This window comes from Pristiophorus japonicus, chromosome 9 (genome assembly GCF_044704955.1).
Source record: "Pristiophorus japonicus isolate sPriJap1 chromosome 9, sPriJap1.hap1, whole genome shotgun sequence".
Taxonomy (NCBI): domain Eukaryota; kingdom Metazoa; phylum Chordata; class Chondrichthyes; family Pristiophoridae; genus Pristiophorus; species Pristiophorus japonicus.
In genome coordinates this window covers 103,325,401-103,347,233 of record NC_091985.1, presented here as the reverse complement: position 1 = coordinate 103,347,233, position 21,833 = coordinate 103,325,401, and the positions used below count along the sequence as shown (strand labels likewise).

General features: G+C 42.2%; 1 protein-coding gene across 3 annotated transcripts; it reads left to right on the top strand.

Moving 5' to 3' along the window:
• Positions 1 to 14,249: 14,249 nt before the first annotated feature.
• Positions 14,250 to 19,625, top strand: tbxtb (T-box transcription factor Tb). Of its 3 annotated transcripts, none has more exons than XM_070888729.1 (8): positions 14,250 to 14,452; positions 14,830 to 15,094; positions 15,874 to 16,008; positions 16,286 to 16,347; positions 16,430 to 16,491; positions 16,594 to 16,767; positions 17,894 to 18,023; positions 19,358 to 19,625. In XM_070888729.1, the coding sequence occupies exons 1-8, from the start codon at positions 14,250 to 14,252 to the stop codon at positions 19,623 to 19,625; spliced, it is 1,299 nt and encodes a 432-aa protein (XP_070744830.1). The 3 variants fall into 3 exon arrangements, with proteins under 3 accessions (XP_070744830.1, XP_070744829.1, XP_070744831.1); XM_070888728.1 differs by having other exon boundaries at positions 16,591 to 16,767; XM_070888730.1 differs by lacking the exon at positions 16,594 to 16,767.
• The last annotated feature ends 2,208 nt before the right edge of the window (positions 19,626 to 21,833 follow it).

Below are 21,833 nucleotides of genomic sequence, written 5' to 3'. Positions count from 1 at the left end.
TTGGTTGTGATTTGTGAGACACCAGGTGACAAAACTGTTCTATCTCGCGAGGACTCATTGATGTGTGCATATCTGTGCTGGTGCTAGGCTCCTCTGAGGAGTCGTCATCTTCTTGATCCTGGACAGTGGTGGGGACTCCTGATGGACCTGCAGAGTAGGTCTCCAGTCGTCCTGGTTAACCCTTGCCATTGGATAAAGGCTTAGCTCTGTCAAGCCAGTGTGGTGGCTGATGTGCAACAGTCACCACACGTTAAAAAAATCCACGCACAGGCATCTTCCACCCCTTCAACATATGGTTCGGGACTGAAACATCGGGTCCTTCATTGAAACATTTATGAACTTGTGTGGAAGCAAGTCATCCTCATTCGAGGGACCGCCTATGATGATGATGATGATGATGGACCTGTTGGAGAGTAAAGAGATGACTTAGATATGTCAATGTAGATTGGGCACAGATACCATTATGCACATAATGACCATTTAATGGCTGCTGACATCAGTCCCCATATTAGTGATTGATGTATGCCATGTAGCTGTATGATACGTAATTCTGTCACCAGGATACTGAGATGCCCCTCTATCTCCATTTCCCACCTCCAGGTGCTCAGCGACTCCCAGCAGCTCTAAGGCAGCCTCTACTTCAGCTGATGAAGAAACACTGAGGGTAGCAAGGGCACAGAATGTATTCTGGGTGGGGGAATTCAGTGTCCATCATCAAGAGTGGCTCGGTAGCTCCACGACTGACCGAACTAGCCGAGACCTGAAGGACATAGCTGCCAGGCTGGGCCTATGGCAGACGGTGGGAGAACCAACAAAAAAAGAAAACCTACTTGACCTCATTCTCACCAATCTACCTGTCACAGATGCATCTGTCCATGACAGTATTGGTAGCAGTGACTGCCACATATTCCTTGTGGAGATGAAGTCATATCTTCACACTGAGAACACCTCATGGCCTGGCATATCCCTCATTACCATTACCAGCAAGCCAGGAGACCAACCCTGGTTGAATGAGGAGTGTAGAAGAGTATACCAGGAGCAGCACCAGGCTTATGTAAAAATGAGGTGCCGACCTTGGGAACCCGCAACACAGAACTACATGCATGCTAAGCAGTAGAAGCAACATGCTATAGACAGAGTTAAGTGAATCCACAACCAATGGATCAGATCAAAGCTCTGTGTGCAGTCCTGCCACATCCAGTCGGCAATGGTGTTGGACCATTAACCAACTAACGGAAGGAGGAGGCTCCATGAATATCCCCATCCTCAATGATGGCAGAGCCCAGCACGCAAGTGCAAAAGACAAGGCTGAAGCATTCGCAACCATCTTCAGCTAGAAGTGCTGAGTGGATGATCCATATTGGCTTCCTCCTGAGATAACCTCCATCACAAATGCCAGTCTTCAACTATTTCGATTCGCTCCTCATGATACCAAGAAACGGCTAAGCGCATTGGATAATACAAAGGCAATGGGCCCCGGCAATATCCCGGCTGTTATGCTGAAGTCTTGTGCGCCAGAACTAGCCATGCCTCTAGCCAAGCCGTTCCAGTACAGCTAGATCACTGGCATCTATCCGACAATGCGGAAAACTGCCCAGGTAGGTCCTGTCTACAAAAAGCAGGACAATGCCAATCCGGCCAATTACCGCCCCATCAGTCTACTTTCAATCATCAGCAAAGTGAAGGAAGGTGTCGTCAACAGTGCTATCAAGAGGCACTTACTCACCAATAAACTTAGCTCAGTTTGGGTTCCGCCAGGACCACTCGGCTCCAGAACTCATTACAGCCTTGGTCCAAACATGAACAAAAGAGCTGAATTTCAGAGGTGAGGTGCGAATATCTGCCTTTGACATCAAGGCAGCATTTGACCGAGTGTGGCATCAAAGAATGGGAGTCAGGGGGAAAACTCTGCACTGACTGGAGTCATACCTAGGACAAAGGAAGATGGTTGCGGTTGTTGGAAGTCAATCATCTCAGACCAAGGACATCACTGCAGGAGTTCCACAGGGAAGTGTCCTAGGCCCATGGAATGCTTCATTAGTGAAATTCATAAGGTCAGAAATGGGGATGATAGCTGATGATTGCACAGTAATCCGTTCTATTCGCAACTTCTCAGATAATGAAGCATTCCATGCCCACATGCAGCAAAACCTGGAGTGGCAAGTAACATTCGAGCCACACAAGTGCCAGGCAATGACTATCTCCAACAAGAGAGAGTCTAACCACTACCCCTTGACATTCAACGGCATTACCACCGCCGAATCGTCCACCATCAATATCCTGGCGGTCACCATTAACTGAACCAGCCACATAAATACTGTGGCTACAAGAGCAAGTTAGAGGCTGGGTATTCTGTAGCAAATGTCTCACATCCTGACTTCCCAAAGGCTTTCCACCATCTACAAGGCACAAGTCAGAAGTATGATAGAATAATCTCCACTTGCCTGGATGAGTGCAGCTCCAACAACACTCAAGAAGCTCAACACCATCCAGGACAAAGCAGCCCGCTTGATTAGCACCCCATCTACTGTGTGTCAGCTGTGGCTCAGTGGGTAGCACATTCGACTCTGAATCAGAAGATTGTGGATTTAAATCCCACTACAGGGACGAGAGCACATAAATCGAGGTTGACACTCCAGTGTAGTGCTGAGGGAGTGCTGCACTGTCAGAGGTGCCGTCTTTCGGATGAGACGTTAAACTGAGGCCCTATCTGCTCTCGTAGATGGACATAAAAGATCCCATGGCACCATTTCGAAGAAGAGCAGGGGAGTTATCTCCGGTGTCCTTGCCAATGTTTATCCCACAATCAACATAACATAAAAATAATGGGGTAGAAATTCCGATATCCCGGACCCGTACAAAGTTTCTACGGATCCGGGAAGGCATCAGAAAAGCCAGTTCCCAGCGCGCTGAAAACCGGCTTTTCCGATTTGTCAAATTGATTGACAGATCGTAGCCCGATTGGGAGCGAGGACATTTGTACGGGCAAGATTGTGGGATTTACGCATATCCTGCCCGGCAAATGTCCTCAAAACTCTTGCGCCTGATAAAAGTAGGCGCATAGTCTACTTCTACAAGTGTAAGAGTTTAAAAACCTATAAAAAACATGATTAAAATAAAATTTTTAAAAACATATTTATGTTAAAACCCTGTCCACTCAGGTAATGTTATTTTAAACTCTAACCCTAACTTTAAAAAAAAATCAGATTTCTTTTCTTTAAAAAACATGTAGAACAACTTTAATTTTTATTAGTGTATTGTGTGAGGTGTTTTTTAAATGTTTTATGTAGTGTTTGTGCGTTTTGGGGTTTTTCTCTGTGCTGCACAGGCAGAAGAGGCCTATGGACCAGGATCTCGAGCAGGTGCAGCAGCTTCAGGTAAGTGCGCATTTTATGTCTATTATTTAGTGCTTTGCCTGCGGGAAGTCCTCGAGAGGAATTTCTGCCCCATTATCTGATCATTATCATCATCATCATAGGCAGTCCCTCCAAATCAAGGAAGACTTGCTTCCACTCTAAAAATGAGTTCTTAGGTGACTGAACAGTCCAATATGGGAATTACAGTCTCTGTCACAGGTAGGGCAGACAGTCATTGAAAGAAAGGGTGGGTGGGACTGATCTGCCGCATGCCCCTTCCGCTGCCTGCGCTTGCTTTCTGCATGCTCTCAGCGATGAGATGCGAGATGCTCAGCGTCCTCCCGGATGCACTTCCTCCACTTAGGGTGATCTTTGGCCAGGGACTCCCAGGTGTTGTTGGGGATGTTGCACTTTATCAAGGTGGCTTTGAGGATATCCTTGAAACGTTTTTTCTGCCCACCTTGGGCTCGCTTGCCATGTAGGAGTTCCGAGTAGAGCGCTTGCTTTGGGAGTTTTGTGTTAGGCATGTGAACAATGTGGCCCGCCCAGCGGAGCTGGTCGAGTGTGGTCAGTGCTTCAATGCTGGAGATGTTGGCCTGGTCGAGGACCAGGATTTGAAGGTCAGGCCCTCAAATCTGCCACCAAGCTCATGGTCTACAGGGCTGTAGTGATGCCCGCCCTCCTGTATGGCTCAGAAATGTAGACCATATACAGTGGACACCTCAAATCACTGGAGAAATACCACCAACGATGTCTCCGCAAGATCCTGCAAATCCCCTGGGAGGACAGACGCACCAACGTTGGCTTCCTCGACCAGACCAACATCCCCAGCAGCGAAGCACTGGTCATTATCACATTGCTGTTTGTAGGAGCTTGCTGTGCATAGATTGACTGCCGCGTTTGCCACATTATAACAGTGACTACACTCCAAAAAGTACTTAATTAGTTGTAAAACACTTTAAGACGTCTGGTGATCATGAAAGGCACTATATAAATGCAAGTATTTCTTTCACTGGCGCACCATGGCTGCAGTGTATACCATTTTGAGATGCACTGCAGCAACTCGCCAAGGTTTCTTCAATAGCACTCCCAAACCTGTGACCGCTATTACCTAGAAGGCCAAGGGCAGCAGGCGCATGAGAACACCAGCACCTGCAAGTTCCCCTCCAAGTCACACCCCATCCTGACTTGGAAATATACCGCCGTTCCTTCATCGTTGCTGGGTCAAAATCCTGGAACTCTCTACCTAACAGCTCTGTGGGAGTGCCTTCACCACACAGACTTCCGCGGTTCAAGAAGGCAGCTCACCACCTCCTTCACAAGGGCAATTAGGGATGGGCAATAAATGCTGGCCCTGCCAGTGACACACATATCCCAGGAACGAATAATTTAAAAAATCTGTAGCAAAGTGCAACACTTTGAAGCATAATGTCTGGAGTGTGACATTGCAAGTGTGACACAAATCTAGCAAGACCAGATGCAGGGGATATGCCAGGAGGTATACTCATCAAACACATGTTGATTTTACAATATGAATTATTCTGCAGAGATTAGCAAAAATCTCAGTTTAGGAACATTTCTTGGCTTGATACAGAATACTTGTAATTTAATTAAAAACTTTTATCCTGTGGTATATTACCCAGATAACCACAGAAATTGCTTGAGTAGAGCACCCTTTACGTAGAAAAACAAATTAGAGTACTAGTTTACAGGGATAGAAGTGAAGTCCATTTATGCTCCCTGTATGATTTTTTAGACAAAGCAGCTAGAGGAAGGCATTGTGTGAAATAGATAGCAACACATTAGAGATGGATATCTATATAATACTGATGTATGTTGGAATTTTTCAGCAATGCACACACTCAGACTGTGACATCTATGGAATTATATGCTAACTCACTTTAGCTGACAGGCTGAAAAGAATATCAACGCAAACCCTAAGCTTTTCAGAGACACAACGAGCTAGAAATTCAGTTTTTGGCGATATAGGTTTTTTCTCGTCATTTTTCAGAAGAAAAACGACGTCATTTTTAAGGGGTAAAATTGGCAAAAAGAATGCGCCCGACGGTAAAAATCGGCGTTGCACGAGGATTCGCAGTGGAAACCGCGGTCCTTGCCAACTTTAGCCCGAGGCCTATCACCACCAAAAATAGAGGCCCTGGGAGAGAAGAAAACACCAAAAAAAATTTGCAAAAATAAAAAAATCAGAAAACATTCCCTATACACTTAACTAATGAATCGCTGAAAAAGAATTTAAAAATTACTTCAACTTACCTTTTTTGTAGATCTTCATACCTATCGCTGTTTCTGGGGCTTCAGCGTAGGCTTTTCTCAGGCAGCGTTTTTTCATCCTGAGTACGGGTTCGCCGAGCGGCCAATTTTAAGTGGTCGCATTTTTTTTGGTGTTGCACGTCGTTGATCCGCTTCTCGGTGATATTTCAAAACCGCCAGTCGTTAACTTTGGCCAATTTAGGTGAGTACCTTTTACTGACAAAAAAGGCAAAATATCGCCTAAAAAAACGTGTGCAAGGCTGGCCAATTTCTCCCCCAAAATGATTTTACAGTACGTTTAATCAATGTTACTTTGAACAATGCAAAGTATGCAACTTTTATGTCTGTGTTATGCCACAAACTTTATTTTTAACAATAGAAATTTCAGTTACAGGTTGAACCTCCTTTATCCAGAACTCACTTATCCAGAACCACCACTCGTCCAGAATCATTCCCGGTCACCAGGTGGTGCATGCGCAGAACACCGACATGAACAAATTGAAGTCCTTCCTCGCTGCCGACTCCCGCAATTGCTGGCCTGATCCCACGATCCACCACTCCCCCCGCCCCCCCCCATGATCTCTCTGCTGCACTCCCAGCTCCAAGCCAGTCAGCCCCAATACCCCCTTGCTCAGTACCTGTACCACCCAATTTAATGTGACCACCCCTCGTCCGGAAAAATCCCTTATCCAGAACAGGCCAGGTCCTAAGGGTTCCGGATAAGGGAGGTTCAACCTGTACTGAGAAAACAGTAAATTTTCAAATACTTCACTCCCAGCACAGTCTCAACTTGACAGAAGCTGAATCAGAAGATTCAACATGGAGATTCATAATGCTCCCAATTTTTTGGTTATTATGAAAATTTACCAAAGGGGCCAAAAAGCTTTTGAAATTTATTTTGAGTGATATGATTGGTTGACTTTTTTCTTTTTTATTGGTAGAGTTTCCTCACTATTCATAGCTAAGGAGTTCTGATTTGTTGCTCTTTTAGAAATCTGAAATTTGAGCCAATCAAAAAATGTGATGCCAAAGTGTAATGGCAGAGATGCGACACAGGAGGAATGATGTAACAGATATGAAATGTGCACTATTGCTCTATTCTAAATATATTAGATTTGGATCGCATATGGTGATGCTCGTGATGAGTCGGGTGGTACACTTTTATGTAAGCTGGGTGCTCTGCAATGTAATGCACAATGTATTATCAAGCTGATTTATGGTGGCTGAATAACTCAAATTGCATTTTTATTACATAATATTCTGGGACTTTGCTGATGTTTTGAGATCAAATTCCACAATCATGTCCTTTTTACCATGAACAGGTGCTCTACTCATCTGTGTAATTATCTATCTAAATATCATCTGTCTGTCTGTCTGTCTGTATATCTATATATCAACTGTGTATCTCCTTAACCAATCAGATTGAAGAATTGTTAAATTAACAGTGCAAGAACTGAGAAGGAAGTGAAAGTTAGAATGGATGAATTCAATGTCAAATTAGGTACAGAAAGAGAAATAAAGTGAGGGAAAAAAAACATTGGAATAAGAGAGAAAAAAGAGACAAAAAGGAAAAGTTAGAAACATTTTAATGCATTTTTTTGCATTTAAAAAAAATCTTCAGCAACAATTAAAACCTGAAAGAATGAGACTTCATGCTTGTAATAGTTAATTAACTAAAAGGGTTAGACTTCACTTTCTGTGACATGTTTAGTTCTTATCTACTACGCAAATACAGCAACTTCACGCTTCTCAATGCAGTTTGGTAGTGAATCAGACAGCGAGATGCCGTTTCCGTGAAGTTAACAGCAGAGTGGCACAACTCGGATAGAAACGTTTGGATTTCCGTATTTAACCGCGCACCTGCCCTCGCCTGAAGGTGCAGTAGCATTTGCGCATAGATAACTGCGCATGTCGTTAGCCTCACCATTATATTGATAACATTAATTATAAGAAAAACACACTTCCAGTTGTTATATGGATACAGTCATACTGATGGGAGATTCTCCATACTGCACATGCTCAAACTGCAACAACTCTTTTTGGGGAAGACAAAACAAATTTTAAATCAAGTGCCCCCCGATCATTTTTGAGGCCCTTTTTTGTGTGTATTTTTGGGGGGGTTTTTTGTATTTTTTTTGTTTGATTTTTTTTTGGGGCACTAAAATCATAATTTTTTCCAAGTGCCCCCTATAAGAGGGGAGGGGACACTCAAACCGGCATTTAAAATAAATTAAACTTTAAAACATAAAATCAAATTAAAATTTGGTTGCCGGGGGTGATGATGCACTCCAGTCCCTCCGGCGCCCACCTCTCGCGGAATGCCGCGAGCGTACCTGTGGACACCGCGTGCTCCATTCAAACTGCAACAACTCTTTTGGGAGTAAAAATAAACATTAAATCATGCCCCCCGATCTTGGGGACACACCAAACATTTTTCAAGGCCCTTTTTTTTGTGTTTTTTTGGGGGTTTTTTTATTTTTTTTGTTTTTTGGGGGTTTTTTGGGGGGGTTTTTTGGGCACTAAAACCATAATTTTTTTTCCAAGTGCCCCCTATAAAAGGGGAGGGGGAACACTAAAAATCAGGCAAAAAACAAATTAAACTTTAAAACATGTAAAATCAAATTAAAATTTGGTTGCCGGGGGTGATAATGCACTCCAGTCCCTCCGGCGCCCACCTCTCGCGGACCTGTGGACACTGCATGCTCCATTCAAACTGCAACATTCTGGGAAGTGCAAACACAGGTGTAGTTGATGATTCTCTTCAATTGACAGTTCTGCAAGAATATCAACTCCAAGCCTTAGCTTGGAATAAATTCCTGAAGAAAATTGTTCAGACACAAAAGATAATCTTCTAGGTAAGTTTAATCATGTTGTTCTGAAATGTGTATTTTTAAAATTAATTTTATTACAATAGAAACAATATTAATTCCAAGATAAATTCTTATGAATGCTTGAATTCAGAACTCTGGCTTTGTCTGTAGACACCGTGGCTCTGGTGTTTCATGTCTCTTGGCAGTCTTGCTATACATAGCAATTAACTGACTTTGTGGGGCTGAAAACTCTCAATCACATTCTATCTGTAGATATGCAGCAGAGTAGGCACCGATGGTCTCCACTTCTGACTCCATCACAGTATCTGGGGTCAGGGGAGATCATTTCATTAACATGGCAATGGCAGGTGCCCACACAACTAAGTGGGTTACTTGGCTGCCCATTAAGCTAGGGCTTCCATTATAAGAGGATCAATTTCAGTAGAAGCTTCTCCTCGACCCTGCTCCCTGTGACATCAGGGACCATGTTTGAGTTGCATGGAACTTCTCCCCAAACCAGATAACCAAAGAAACTGTGACGTAGAAATTTGGCATCTGGCAGTGTGCGATGGACATCTGAAGGTATGACGGACAGGAAGTGCGCGCATATGTAAAGATGTTGGGGGGGAAATTGCGGTCAGAGGCTTCCTTCATATGAACGCCTCCGACCCGAAAAAATCTACAAAAGTACCTGGTGGTCCCAGAGGAATGTAGGATTCTGGTTGGAGGCCGAGATTCTCTGTGCAGTGCATGTGGAGATGTCTTTCATGTACATACGTATATATGTACGTAGATGCTGGTGTCACGTGGGCCTCGACCACCAATCACGATGCAGTATTCTCATAAAAATGGGAATTCCTTTTGTACGAGTTCCCATTACTATCAATGAGAAAAACACCGAAACACAGCATAATAATTAAATAAAACACCTCACATATTTAAAATTAAATGTAATTAAATGTTTTAGAAAGAAAATTGGGGGGGGGGGGGAATGTTTTTAATGTGTTTTAACAGGGTTAAAAATAAACTTACCTTAATGGAAAGGGTTTTTAATATAAAAATGAGTGTTTAAGTTTAATTTTTATATGTTTTAAAAGTGTTATGCTCGTAAAGTAAGCTATGCGCCTGCTTTTACCAGGCCTAAAGGTTTGAAGGACATTCGCTGGTCATGTTGAGCAAATAGCCCAATCTCTCCCATGTGGATGATCTTCTCCCAGGGATGTGGAGGATCTGTATGGAGAAATCTTGACAGATCGGAAAAGCTGGTTCTTGGCGCATGTGTATCGCGCTCCAAGAATTGGCTTTGCGAGGCCTAACCAGGTCCGTGCACACTTCGTACGCACCCGGCAAGTCCGCAATTTTTGGTAGACTGAAATGTTGGTCTTCGATGTGACAATCTATTTGCATAGATGGGTAAATTATGTGTAAGTTATATTATATTTCTTTCATTTCTCATTGGTGAATCCCCTACTCCCCATGCAAACCCCTAATAATGTGCTCTCAGGTTTCTGACAATGTTGCCATGAAGCTGCCTGAGATTGTGGTAGAAGCAGATTCAATCTTAGCTTTGAAAAGGGAATTGGATAAGTACCTAAAGAAAAAAAATTGCAGGCTATGGGGAGAGGGCGGGGGAGTGGGACTAGCTGAAGTGCTCTTGCAGAGAGCTGGCATGGTCTCAATGGGTCGAATGGCCTCCTTCTGTGTAACCATGCTATGATTTTATGATTCTGAGCCAGTGGATGAGATTTAAGACAGCAATAGACAGTTTCATAAACAATAAAGGGATAAGAGGTTATGGGGAACGGGCAGGGAAGTGCAGCTGAGTCCATGATCAGATCAGCCATGATCGTATTGATTGGCAGAGCAGGCTCGAGGGGCTGTATGGCCTACTTCTGCTCCTATTTCTTATGTTCTTATATCTGATAGTGGCTCCAGATAACTCTCTCAGATTTTCCCTCTCTGGGGCACCTATGTAGAACTTGGCTCTTTGTCCCACAGATTTCCATGATGATAACGATGAGATGGGGTACTTTTCTATATGGAGAATCTCTAATATGTCCTGCCACTACACTTAATGGGTTTACACACAATCTGCTCGCATAACAAGACTTCCAAAGTGCTTAGATGCAGGCATTTATAATTTCTAGCTCCCCAATGAGATGAGTTTCGGGGAAGGTCTTCTCACATATTGGTATCAGCACCATCCAGAATTGTGACTTTGCAGTTAATGTGACGTTGTCAATAGTAAAATGGATTTTATTATAAAGTATTTATATATGATTTGCAAAAGCTATCGAATAGGAGATTTATTCTAGCGGTATATAAAAACCACACAACTCATCAGCGGTCCTCCTTGCTGGTGAACCCGACCCCAATATCAGCAGCTTCTCCTTGATTTCTCCTGTAATTGCGTTGTGCACAACATAACTTTTGACATCTCCCGCAGAGTGAGAAATATTTGAGAAAGACGTGTAGCTTTGTTTTTTTTATCTAAAGAACTGGATTATGCTACCATTTCAATAAAATGAAGCCAGTCAATGGCTCCGATAATTTTGCCCGAGTTTAAATGTTCCAGAGTATCTCCTGCGAAGGACCGCGAGCAGCTCGCTGGACATGAGTCCATTGGAGTAAACCTGTTCGTTTTAAGCGGACCTCGATTGATTTCATCGTTAAACTTATTCATGAAATTCACGGGCATCTCTTCCTCGCCACAAGTTGCTGGACTATCTACACTTTAATAACGGCCGGCGCCAGTAACTCACCGTTAGTTTAGCAGCAAAGTCGGGGCCAATTAAATGTAATTACAAAAGATTCGCTTTATTCCGATTCCTCCTTCATATCATATCGCCTATATTTTTGTATTTTAACCAACTATCTTGTCCTTATGGCTTATGATTAAATAACGTGATACAATGTTCATTTTTAATTTTTATTGGTCTGCGTGTTCCCTTTTCCTACTCATGTTGAATTAGTAGACTGAAATGTTAGTCTTAGACTAGAGGTTGCAATTAATGCCTTTGGTCGTTTTTCTGTGCATGCCTATGGTGAGACGCTATATACAAGACAGCTCAAGTCTCCTTCCAGGCACTCAGCAATTACATCATCAGATTCCTTCCACCACGACTGGCATAGGATTTGCAGTAATTGGAATAGTTATCGAGTACATGTCAAATTCAATTTGTTCTGGAGTTTCGCTCCAAGAATTGGCAAGACAGTTATATCTACCATTTGGTGCAAAGCGAGAGCCAGAGAAAGGGTTAGATTGTGCGGCCCACAAGTCTAAAATTAAATATAAAATAAAAACAAAATGCCTTCAACCCACGCAGAATTTTCTTTTAAAATGATTGTAGTTCCCCAGGTGGGTAGGGAGGTTTAGAGGCTCGTGACGCAAAGCTGTTACTGTAGGTGACAACCAAGAAACAATTCAAAGTAGCGTTCAGTGGCTAAAAGAACCCCTATTATTTAAATCACGTAGTCTTGCCTTCTAGGATAAACAAATATCAGTGTATTCCTAATTTTAGAAATATCTCCTATATTTCGGTCAATCTGTGCAATTACTTTCCGATAATCTGCCACTGAGTTAAAACAATTCACATGATCCCCTTTTGAGTGAACCGATGATCTTGAAACAACGTTCTCAATACAATTTAAGCTAATGTAACACTTATAGTGAAATACAAACCACTGGCATATTTAGCTCAACCTCGCTTTGATTTGTCTCAGTAATTTAAAGTTAAAGTGATCAAAAGCAGCAAAAGAGTCACCGCTACAGCCGACGCACAAAATAAATCATTCTGAAATGCCCATTAATTCTCACTGCACTCTGTGCCATCCTTCAAATAATGCACTTCAGCCCAGAACACACGGCTCCACTGGAATACCAGGTTGGGTATGAGATGAATTAGAAAGTTCAAGTGAGATGAATATTTCTCCTCGTCCTCTCTCTGGCCAGTGTTTATAGCGATGTGTGTAAGAGCCGAAGGAAGTTTTTGGCTGTAAACTGTCATGCACTGCAGCTCACAGTCAAAAGCTCTCTAACTGCCCCTGCGGTACTCGGTCATGAGAACCAGCCTGAAATTACCCTCGGATCCAGAAACAAATTGCTTCCCCTTTTGTCGGTGAATAGAGAAAAGACTTTTGGTTTTATACCCGAGGGGCATCCTCAGTCTCCTTTCACAATGAACCGCTTTCATTTGATGCCTGCTGACCCTCCAAACTTTATTTCCCCCGCCATCGTTAATCCACGAAAAACTGCGATGATTTTCTTCGCATTTTCAAACTGCTGTCAAAACTCTGTCCCTATCCGCGTCCCCGCATCCGGTGTGCATTAACTATCGAAAATTCACTGCGGTGTGCGCAAATATCTCCCCAACCCTTAGCCTTCTGTATATTAACCATCAAGCAGTTATGGAGAGTGGTTTCAATGCTGTCATTTCAAGAGGCCCGCTCACTGTGATAGTTCATTGTCTTAAATAACTCATGTTTCAAAACAAATCGCCCTTCTTGTTTTTCACGTGTTACTAACGTTAAAGAATAACCTGCACACAATCTGAATATAGAGAGAAGAAGCAAAATACTGTGGATGCTGGAAATCTGAAATAAAACCAGAAATGCTGGGAGCACTCAGCATCTGTGGAGAGAGAAACGGAGTTAAAGTTTCAGGTCGACGATTCAACTGATATAACAACCCAGACTCCGTATTATATATATTTGGGTATGTGCTATAAACCGAATATCGCAGATTTTCTTAAATTTCTAGATTTTTCCTTCAAAATAATTGTGGCCCAAGGTTTCAACATGAATGCTTTGCTGTCCTGTGTAGGTCATTTCAAAGAGTATTGTTCTCGGCGCAACCCGATTAACGGTTCCATTAACTATTTCCTGGTTATTGTCACCTCAGCCTCTGAATGTATCTTTCTCACAGTAAGGTAATAAACCGTGGGCGCTAGCTCAGCGGTACTGTACTTTGGGCGAAGCGGTTACATCTCCTCTCAAACGAATCACGGCCATAAATACCTTCAGTCTGAACGTCGATTTGGGCCCAACGTAGATTAATTTCAATTTTAAGGTGCGTTCTCAATTAGAAGACAACTATAGCCCATGTCTGTAAAATATTACCTTCGATCCTACCGGATTACTTGCTTTGGTTACGAGGAAAGTTGCCACTCACAGAAGTAGGCATTTATCTATGAAATATTTCCTGTTAGTATTATTTTGGTATTTTGGTAAGGTGTTATCGCTTTACAAATAATAACTCGTTCTGCATTATCAATATTTGATTAATAATTCAAACAATCAGTGTGTAAGGCATGTTTGGTATTGCTGATATACTCTGATTTCAGTTTAAACGGGTGTTTACATGTTCTGATATGTGTGAAAAATTGTATTGCAAATAGATTAGACACTTAAGAAGACTGGGGGTCTATATCCTAAAAGCCATTTCCTCATTGAACCCCGTGCTTTGATATAGGTGTAAACATTTGCAGATTTGCATAAAATAGCTCTATTTAACTTCTGGTAATTACATCTGGCTGGAACTTCAGAGACTTCCACCAGCCTCACTGATATGGCCGCCACTAGCCAATCACAGCCGGCACTGCTCAGATCAAAGCACCACGCAACCAATCCGAGTCTATCCAACACGGTACCTGACGTCAGCAGCCAGATCGATAAGTATTTATTCGGATGGATGAGAAGGGACGATGAGAGTGTAAAAGGGATTATAGTTACTAGAGTCACCCATCAGCCTGTATGCCTGGTGTTGCAGTAGGAACCAACTTGGAGAAATCTTTGGGTTCTGAGGATCAGGACAATGAGTTCCAGTGGATCAGAGAGTGGGAAGAGCGGCCAGTACCGCGTGGACCATCTTCTAAGTGCGGTGGAGAATGAACTACAGGCTGGAAGCGAGAAAGGAGACCCCACTGAGAGAGAGCTGAAAGTCAACCTGGAAGACCTGGATCTGTGGCTGAAGTTTAAGGAGCTGACCAACGAAATGATCGTTACAAAGAATGGCAGGTAGGTGCGAGCAGCGGGGCGAGTTTCCTCTAAGGGACTCCCATCTGATCGCTTTGTAGAATGAGGAGGGCAAGGGTTTTAAAACTGTTGGAAAAGTCATTGGGGTAAACTATAACTCGGTCTGTTCTGTCTTGTACCTTCTATGATTATACCAGTAACAAAGCACCCCAATTTAAAGCTAACAATGATTGTGTTTTTGTCCTATTGGGGCTATTTTTCTTCCACATACTGCACAACAATTGTGACCAACGGTAGTGTCGTTTACAAGCATGTCCTTCAGGGCATTGTAAAAGGCAATTAATGGGGAGTTTGTGGCCAAGGATAAAGTGTACCATCCCCCATTGTTCACTTGGCTTGGTTTCTTTGCTGTTTCTCAGGAGGATGTTTCCCGTGCTGAAAGTGAACGTGTCAGGGCTGGATCCCAACGCCATGTATTCGTTCGTGTTGGATTTTGTGGCTGCCGACAATCACCGCTGGAAGTATGTAAACGGGGAGTGGGTTCCAGGTGGCAAACCGGAGCCGCAGGCACCGAGCTGTGTCTACATCCACCCGGACTCGCCCAACTTCGGAGCGCACTGGATGAAAGCGCCCGTCTCCTTCAGTAAAGTCAAACTCACCAACAAACTCAACGGCGGAGGACAGGTACATTTTGTCGATATAACGCACCACGACTGACCAAGTCAAGCAACCGTGCACCTGACTACAGCATTTGATATAACTCTCAAATGAACTTAGGCCAAATTATTTCCGATATTACATCTTGGATGATAAACAATTCAGAGCTATTTACAACCCTACTGATTTGGCATTTTATACCGTTTTTCAATAATATGTGAAGATACTAAATCAGCAGATTTAGAGATTTTTCCCCTTGTAACGTTTTCAAGGATCATGACATCCAAATTATGCGTTTTCTTGTTAATCGGGAATCAGTAACTGTTTAAACGTTCTCCAACGTATTGCAAATAATAGAGAATTAAAATGATTGTGGATTCCGATGAAAGTTTTACGTGTCTCAGTGCTGCTCTATGATACTCCACAATGCTGTTTATTATATCTGCAAAATATAGTGGAAACAGGAGAAATGCAACGGCATGAAGTAGGTGTTATGAACGTTCTGGAGGTGATGGGTCATTTGCTCTATATATGAGCTAAACCAAACTATGCCAAGGTCCAAAAAGACCCGTGAAAAACCCGTGAATAACTCGATCAAACTGCGTTATTAGCTCAAATACCTTAATGTCGATTGTTAAATATTTCACAGAATCCACACGACACTCTCGGTGTAATTGTGCACAATGACAGACTTTATTAGTGTGTTAATGTAACAGTAACTCAGCACATTTCAACCATATAGAAGCTGTTTAAACGGAACTGATATCTGATTGCCTTTGTCTTTTGTTTCAAATGTCAATTCGTAGATCATGTTGAACTCTCTGCATAAATACGAGCCCAGAATTCACATCGTGCGAGTTGGGGGTCCTCAGAGGATGATCAGCAGTCATTCGTTCCCGGAGACTCAGTTTATAGCCGTGACAGCTTATCAGAACGAAGAGGTAAGGACCTTTCAAATAATCTGATACTGCACCTTCAGACCAGACCGGAAACAAGGAGCATTAGCAGGACTACCAGCATTATTTTATTGCGATCATATGAAAACATTGATCGTTGCTGAGCATATTCAATTCCTAAAATTCTTAGGCCATTTAAATATTGATAACCGTATTTTGTCAATTCTGAATATTAACGATTACGAGCAGCAAAATATTAAATGTCAGCAACTCAACACTGGAACTGAAGCTGAAGAATCTTAACTTGTATTTACCCTCACAGATCACAGCTCTTAAAATTAAATACAACCCTTTTGCAAAAGCCTTCCTTGACTCCAAAGAGAGGTGAGACTAAAAAAGTTTTCTGTTACAGTATTTTGTGTAAGGACAAATCTGTGCGTTGTGTTAATTGGCTTTTCTCGTCCAGAAGCGATCACAAGGAAATGTTGGATGACATGAGTGACGGTCAACAATCTGGATATTCACAATGTAAGTTGTTGGGAGAGTTGCTTTGCAGTGATGTTGTATGTCGTCTGATCTCATTATTTTCTTCACCTTGTGTCTGACTTCATGTATCTTTCCCCCCAGTAGGTGGCTGGTTTCTGCCTGGCACAGGAACTCTGTGTCCTCCTTCTAATCCTCATGCTCAGTTTGGAGGACCTCTTTCTCTCTCCACACCCCATGGCTGCGAACGTTACTCCACCCTCAGGAACCACCGCTCTGCACCATACCCCAACCCGTACACACACAGAAACAACTCCCCGAGTAAGTGGTAATATTGCTGTAAAATATCCCAGACACAATTTTAAGCTACTCTAAAAGGATCAGGGAACATATTCATGAAAGGGCACAGGTCGCTTGGTGTAGAAACTTTGAACTGCTCCTCGATATCAAAGGCGATAATGTCTTTTGTCATACTAATGTACTTAAAAGACTTCATTATATAGTATCTGAATAGAACACTTAAATATGTTCCCTTCAAAACGTGACTCCTAATAGTAATTGGATCTAATGTATGATACATTAGCCGCCTATATGCAGATATTTTTACATTTAGAAAGCAAGGTGCAGAACCAAGGCAATGGTGCGGGGGTAACACCAAGGTTGAAAAGAGCAACATGGATGAGGTAAATCAAGCAATGAATAGGTGACACTAAGTTTTAGTTTCGAAAGCCTGATGATTGTGGGAGGACTGAAGGGGGTAAGGAATGCCACCGTTTTGAGGTCCTGGGAAATAAATGAGGTAGAGAAGTGTGACGAGTCTTCATTTCAACACAGTGGAGGAAGATCATGTAGGCGAAAAAGAGCAAAATTCTAGAAACACTAACTATAGTATCAATAAAATATAAAGGTTGCGATGGCGAAAGAGGGTGGCGGTGAGAGATCAGTATTCGTTCCAATTTTTAATTTTTACCGACCTTAGACCACTATTTTTACACAGTAGTTTTAATGTAACCAAAATAATGGTATTGTTTTCACCTTCATCATTTACCACAAAACTCACTTGCAATTTACAAACGTTTAGACATGAGAGTGTCTAATGATTGATTTCGGCAGGGAATGATTCGGTAAATACTCGATATAAGTTCTACAATTGAAAGTACGTGTACCCTTCAAGTAGACAATTTATTTGGATATCTAACTGCATAATACAGAACTGGATGTTAGCCATTTTGTAAAGCGGAATTTATGAAAGTCATAATTAAAATAATTGGTCTGGTTTTGTTTGCAAACTTATTAAAATGACCTTTACTGTAACAATATTGCGGAGGCGGAAATAATTAGTTTTTCAGTGTCATCATTTAATGCAGACGTGTTGCACCGTGTGGTACGTTCAGTTAGGTCGCTGTGTAATGAATGTATTGTGGTTTTGGCGGTTTTTCTGCAGCAGGCTATCCCGATAACTCCTCGGCCTGTCTCTCCATGCTTCCCAGTCATGACAACTGGTCGGGTCTGCAGGTCTCCACGCATACCAGCATGCTGCCCATGACACACAACACTGGCACTGCCACCAGCTCCAGGTATGAGACCTTTGGCAGGATAACCTTCGTGAATGTACCACAACTTCGGGGGGACCTTTCCGTAGAAACAAGAATACCTGCTATTTCTCAGGGAGGATTTAGAAATTGCACTGTTACCAAATCCCCCATGCTATTACTTTAATTCTGTTTGCCAAACTCTTTTTATTGACTTAAACTCCCAACCTGTTGCCGAAAGCAAATAGAAATTAAACCACGAAATTACCTGCATTGAATCACAGTTCATCCACATTAACACGTGGCAGAAATATATTGAAAATCCCCGCAAACCCCTCCCAATAAAACGATTGGAATAATTAGATAGGTAAATGTAGTATCATTGCAATCCTAATCTATTGATTCAAAATGCAAATGTCAGCAATACATATCTGCCAAAAATATTGCTCTAATTCTATCAGAATGAGAGTCAATTTAGCAACTTGAACGGGAACATCACGTTGTTATTGCATTTTATAGTAGATTACATGATCCATGTAGCCTGGAAATTAAACAAGGAGATCAGTAAAATTAATTTGCCTTTTCCCCCCTGTTGAAAGCCCTAGCGGGAAGTTTCTCAAGCTGTGAGAAGGTTCTGTGGTATTATAATGCGCCGAGTCTGAAAGCCGGCATGAAATTTCAATTTCATTTGGTATCCAATGTTTTAAGAGCGGCTGTGAATTAGTTACTGTCCATGTACTCCCGGATCTCACTTGGAGTTTTCGTACAGCCTCAGTCAGGCTCAGTTCTTTGAAGAATTGGATTTCATTTGTTCTAAATTAGATTTTTTTTAATCCAATGATTGTAGTTATCCGATAGAGAATGATACAGGGGCACAGAATGCAGTTAAGAAATTATTTCTTGTTTGAACCTATTCAACCAAATCGCAGTTTTTATCGAACAATTACTTTGGTCCATGTTATTTGTTTCCGATGCTTACTATAAATTAAATGATAAGACTAGCAAGGGAGATTTTTTTCACTCAAGAGTTGTTGGGGATCTGGAACATTCTATCTGAAAAGATGGTGGAAGCCGATTCCATAAATAATATTAAAAAGGAGTTGGACAGGTAGTCGAGGATGAGGAACTTACAGGGTTAATAACAAAATGCGGGGATATGGGACTAAGCACGACTACTCTTGCAAACAGCCAACACAGACACGATGGGCCAAGTGGCCTCCTTCTGTAACACTTGGTCACAATAAGGGAGCAAGGAAAATGCCATTATTATTGGTTCCTTTCATTATAGATACATATCGCTGCTCATCCCCCCCACTTACTCCATTTGAACTTTTAACGACGTTTCATAACTTTTAATTACACTTTCTTTCTCCTTGCAGCCAATATCCGAGTCTGTGGTCAGTCAGTAACAGCACCATCACCCCAGTGTCCCAGTCTGGGGGCATGTCCAACGGCCTGAGCTCACAGTTCCTGCGGGGTTCCCCGGCTCATTACCCGTCTTTGGCCCATTCGGTGAGCGCCACCTCCTCAGGGTCGCCCCTGTACGACAGCGGAACTGGACTCGAACTGTCCGACAGTCAGTACGACGCTTCTCCGCACAGCAGACTCACCTCCACATGGACTCCAGTTACTCCCCCATCCATGTGACAGCACCTGCACTCGCGTCGCCTTTCTCCAGCCATTTATTTAATTTAAGGACTTCTTGCGTGTTTCCCCCCATTTTGGACTTGATGTTTATACTCCGTGGGAAATCCGAAAGAATGGCACGAAAAACGAACTTGTTTTTAGACTGCTTGAAAGTTTACTGTATAGGTCGTCAGCGATGTGTGTTGCTCAGTACAAAGCCTCTCATGTCTTGGGGGATATGGAAGTGACAGTATTGTTTCAAAAGTTTCGATGACAATGATTCTGTTTTCATAAAGTTCTCATATTAATTATAATTTAGAAAAAATAAGATTATTGGAAAACAATTCTAATAAAGAAAATATAAACCTGCATCAGTACTTGTGAAGGTAAATCATGCAATGAATTAAATGTAGATAGTTGTCAGTAAGTACCTTAAAATCCACAGTTGATCGCTGAACAGTCCTCAGATGCAGTCTTAGTATTGGGGGTTGTCATTAATCACAAGGGTACAGAACTGCCCTGAGAAGTGTAGAAAAAACAAGATAGTGGATCAGACAGATCTGGGGTAGATTACCGCGTCCCATCCGCCACACTGTGACAAATATCACTGACCTCCTCTGGACATGCACACATACAAGAATCTACCTAATTCCCGGGATTCCCGGAATGGCGGGACTGACCTATCAAGAAAGACTGGATCAACTGGGCTTGTATTCACTGGAGTTCAGAAGAATGAGAGGGGACCTCATGGAAACGTTTAAAATTCTGACGGGTTTAGACAGGTTAAATGCAGGAAGAATGTTCCCAATGTTGGGGAAGTCCAGAACCAGGGGTCACAGTCTAAGGATAAGGGGTAAGCCATTTAGGACCGAGATGAGGAGAAACTTCTTCACCCAGAGAGTGGTGAACCTGTGGAATTCTCTACCACAGAAAGTTGTTGAGGCCAATTCACTAAATATATTCAAAAAGGAGTTAGATGAAGTCCTTACTACTAGGGGGATCAAGGGGTATGGCGAGAAAGCAGGAATGGGGTACTGAAGTTACATGTTCAGCCATGAACTCATTGAATGGCGGTGCAGGCTAGAAGGGCCGAATGGCCTACTCCTGCACCTATTTTCTATGTCTATGTTTCTACCTCCTGAGGTAGAGGAGAACCTGTTTTTTTTAAAGAGAGTTGATTGAACAAATAATTGAATTGCTTAACATGTTTTACTCGGGAGAAACATTTTTTCCACTCATTGAAAATATAAATAATTTTGCCTCATTTAGAGAGCTCTCGAGAATCTGTTGGGTGGCGAGGCAGAAAGTGTTACCCTGCCACCTTGGTGGGATTGTCGCTGCTGAATTCAGAATGTCCACGTTTCTGCTCATCATTTCTTCTGAGAACCGAGTGCTGCACTCGGTAACCATTCACGTGCATTATGCTTCATTTCACCATGAACTCTGAATCTTCTGAATTGCATTTTTTAGGAATAAATTGCTAACCCGAAAATGACGAGGCTTCGCTTCGCTGTTTAGACGCTTTTCATTTCAGTTTTCCAGTGAAGTTGCTTTCGACTTTCCTCACAGGTTCCCAGGAGTTGTCCTTGAATGTACTATATTCCGTTTGTCAATATTGTACATATTGCTCTGAGCGCTTTATTTTATTTTCGAGTTATTCGCCGTCATCCTTTTATGTTAATGATTGCGTTACGTTTTACTTTGGCTCTTCGCAATAGGTTTTCCTGTTTTCTCTTGTCTTGAAAATGCTTTGAGAAAACGCGGCGCTAGGAAGAGCATTCAAATTTGTTTATAAAAAGTAATGTGCAGCCGTGTTGATTTACTTTGGCTGATAACCTTGTGGGTAATAAAAATGAAGCTTTATGACGAAGCACTTGATCAATAAAACATTTAAGGGTTGTAAGATACCAAAAGAGGGAAACATTTTAACAGCTGGAGGAGAGGATAATTCTGGCAATATCATGGTGGGGAATTGCCGCTGAGGCAATGTTAGTTACATTTTATAACAAATATTTACGGATCATTTGGGGAATTCAATCGCTGGCTAGTACTTATCAGTGTAATTAATCAGCAAGGTGCTAAACTATGTGCAATTCTCATCTTTAAGTGATGTGGGTCAATATCTTTTTTATAAAGCAGTTTTGAGAAATGCTAATGATTGCGCTTTTAATTCACTCTGGTCAGAATTCCCTATTCTGCAACCTGAACTGATTTTTTAATCAGTGCCCC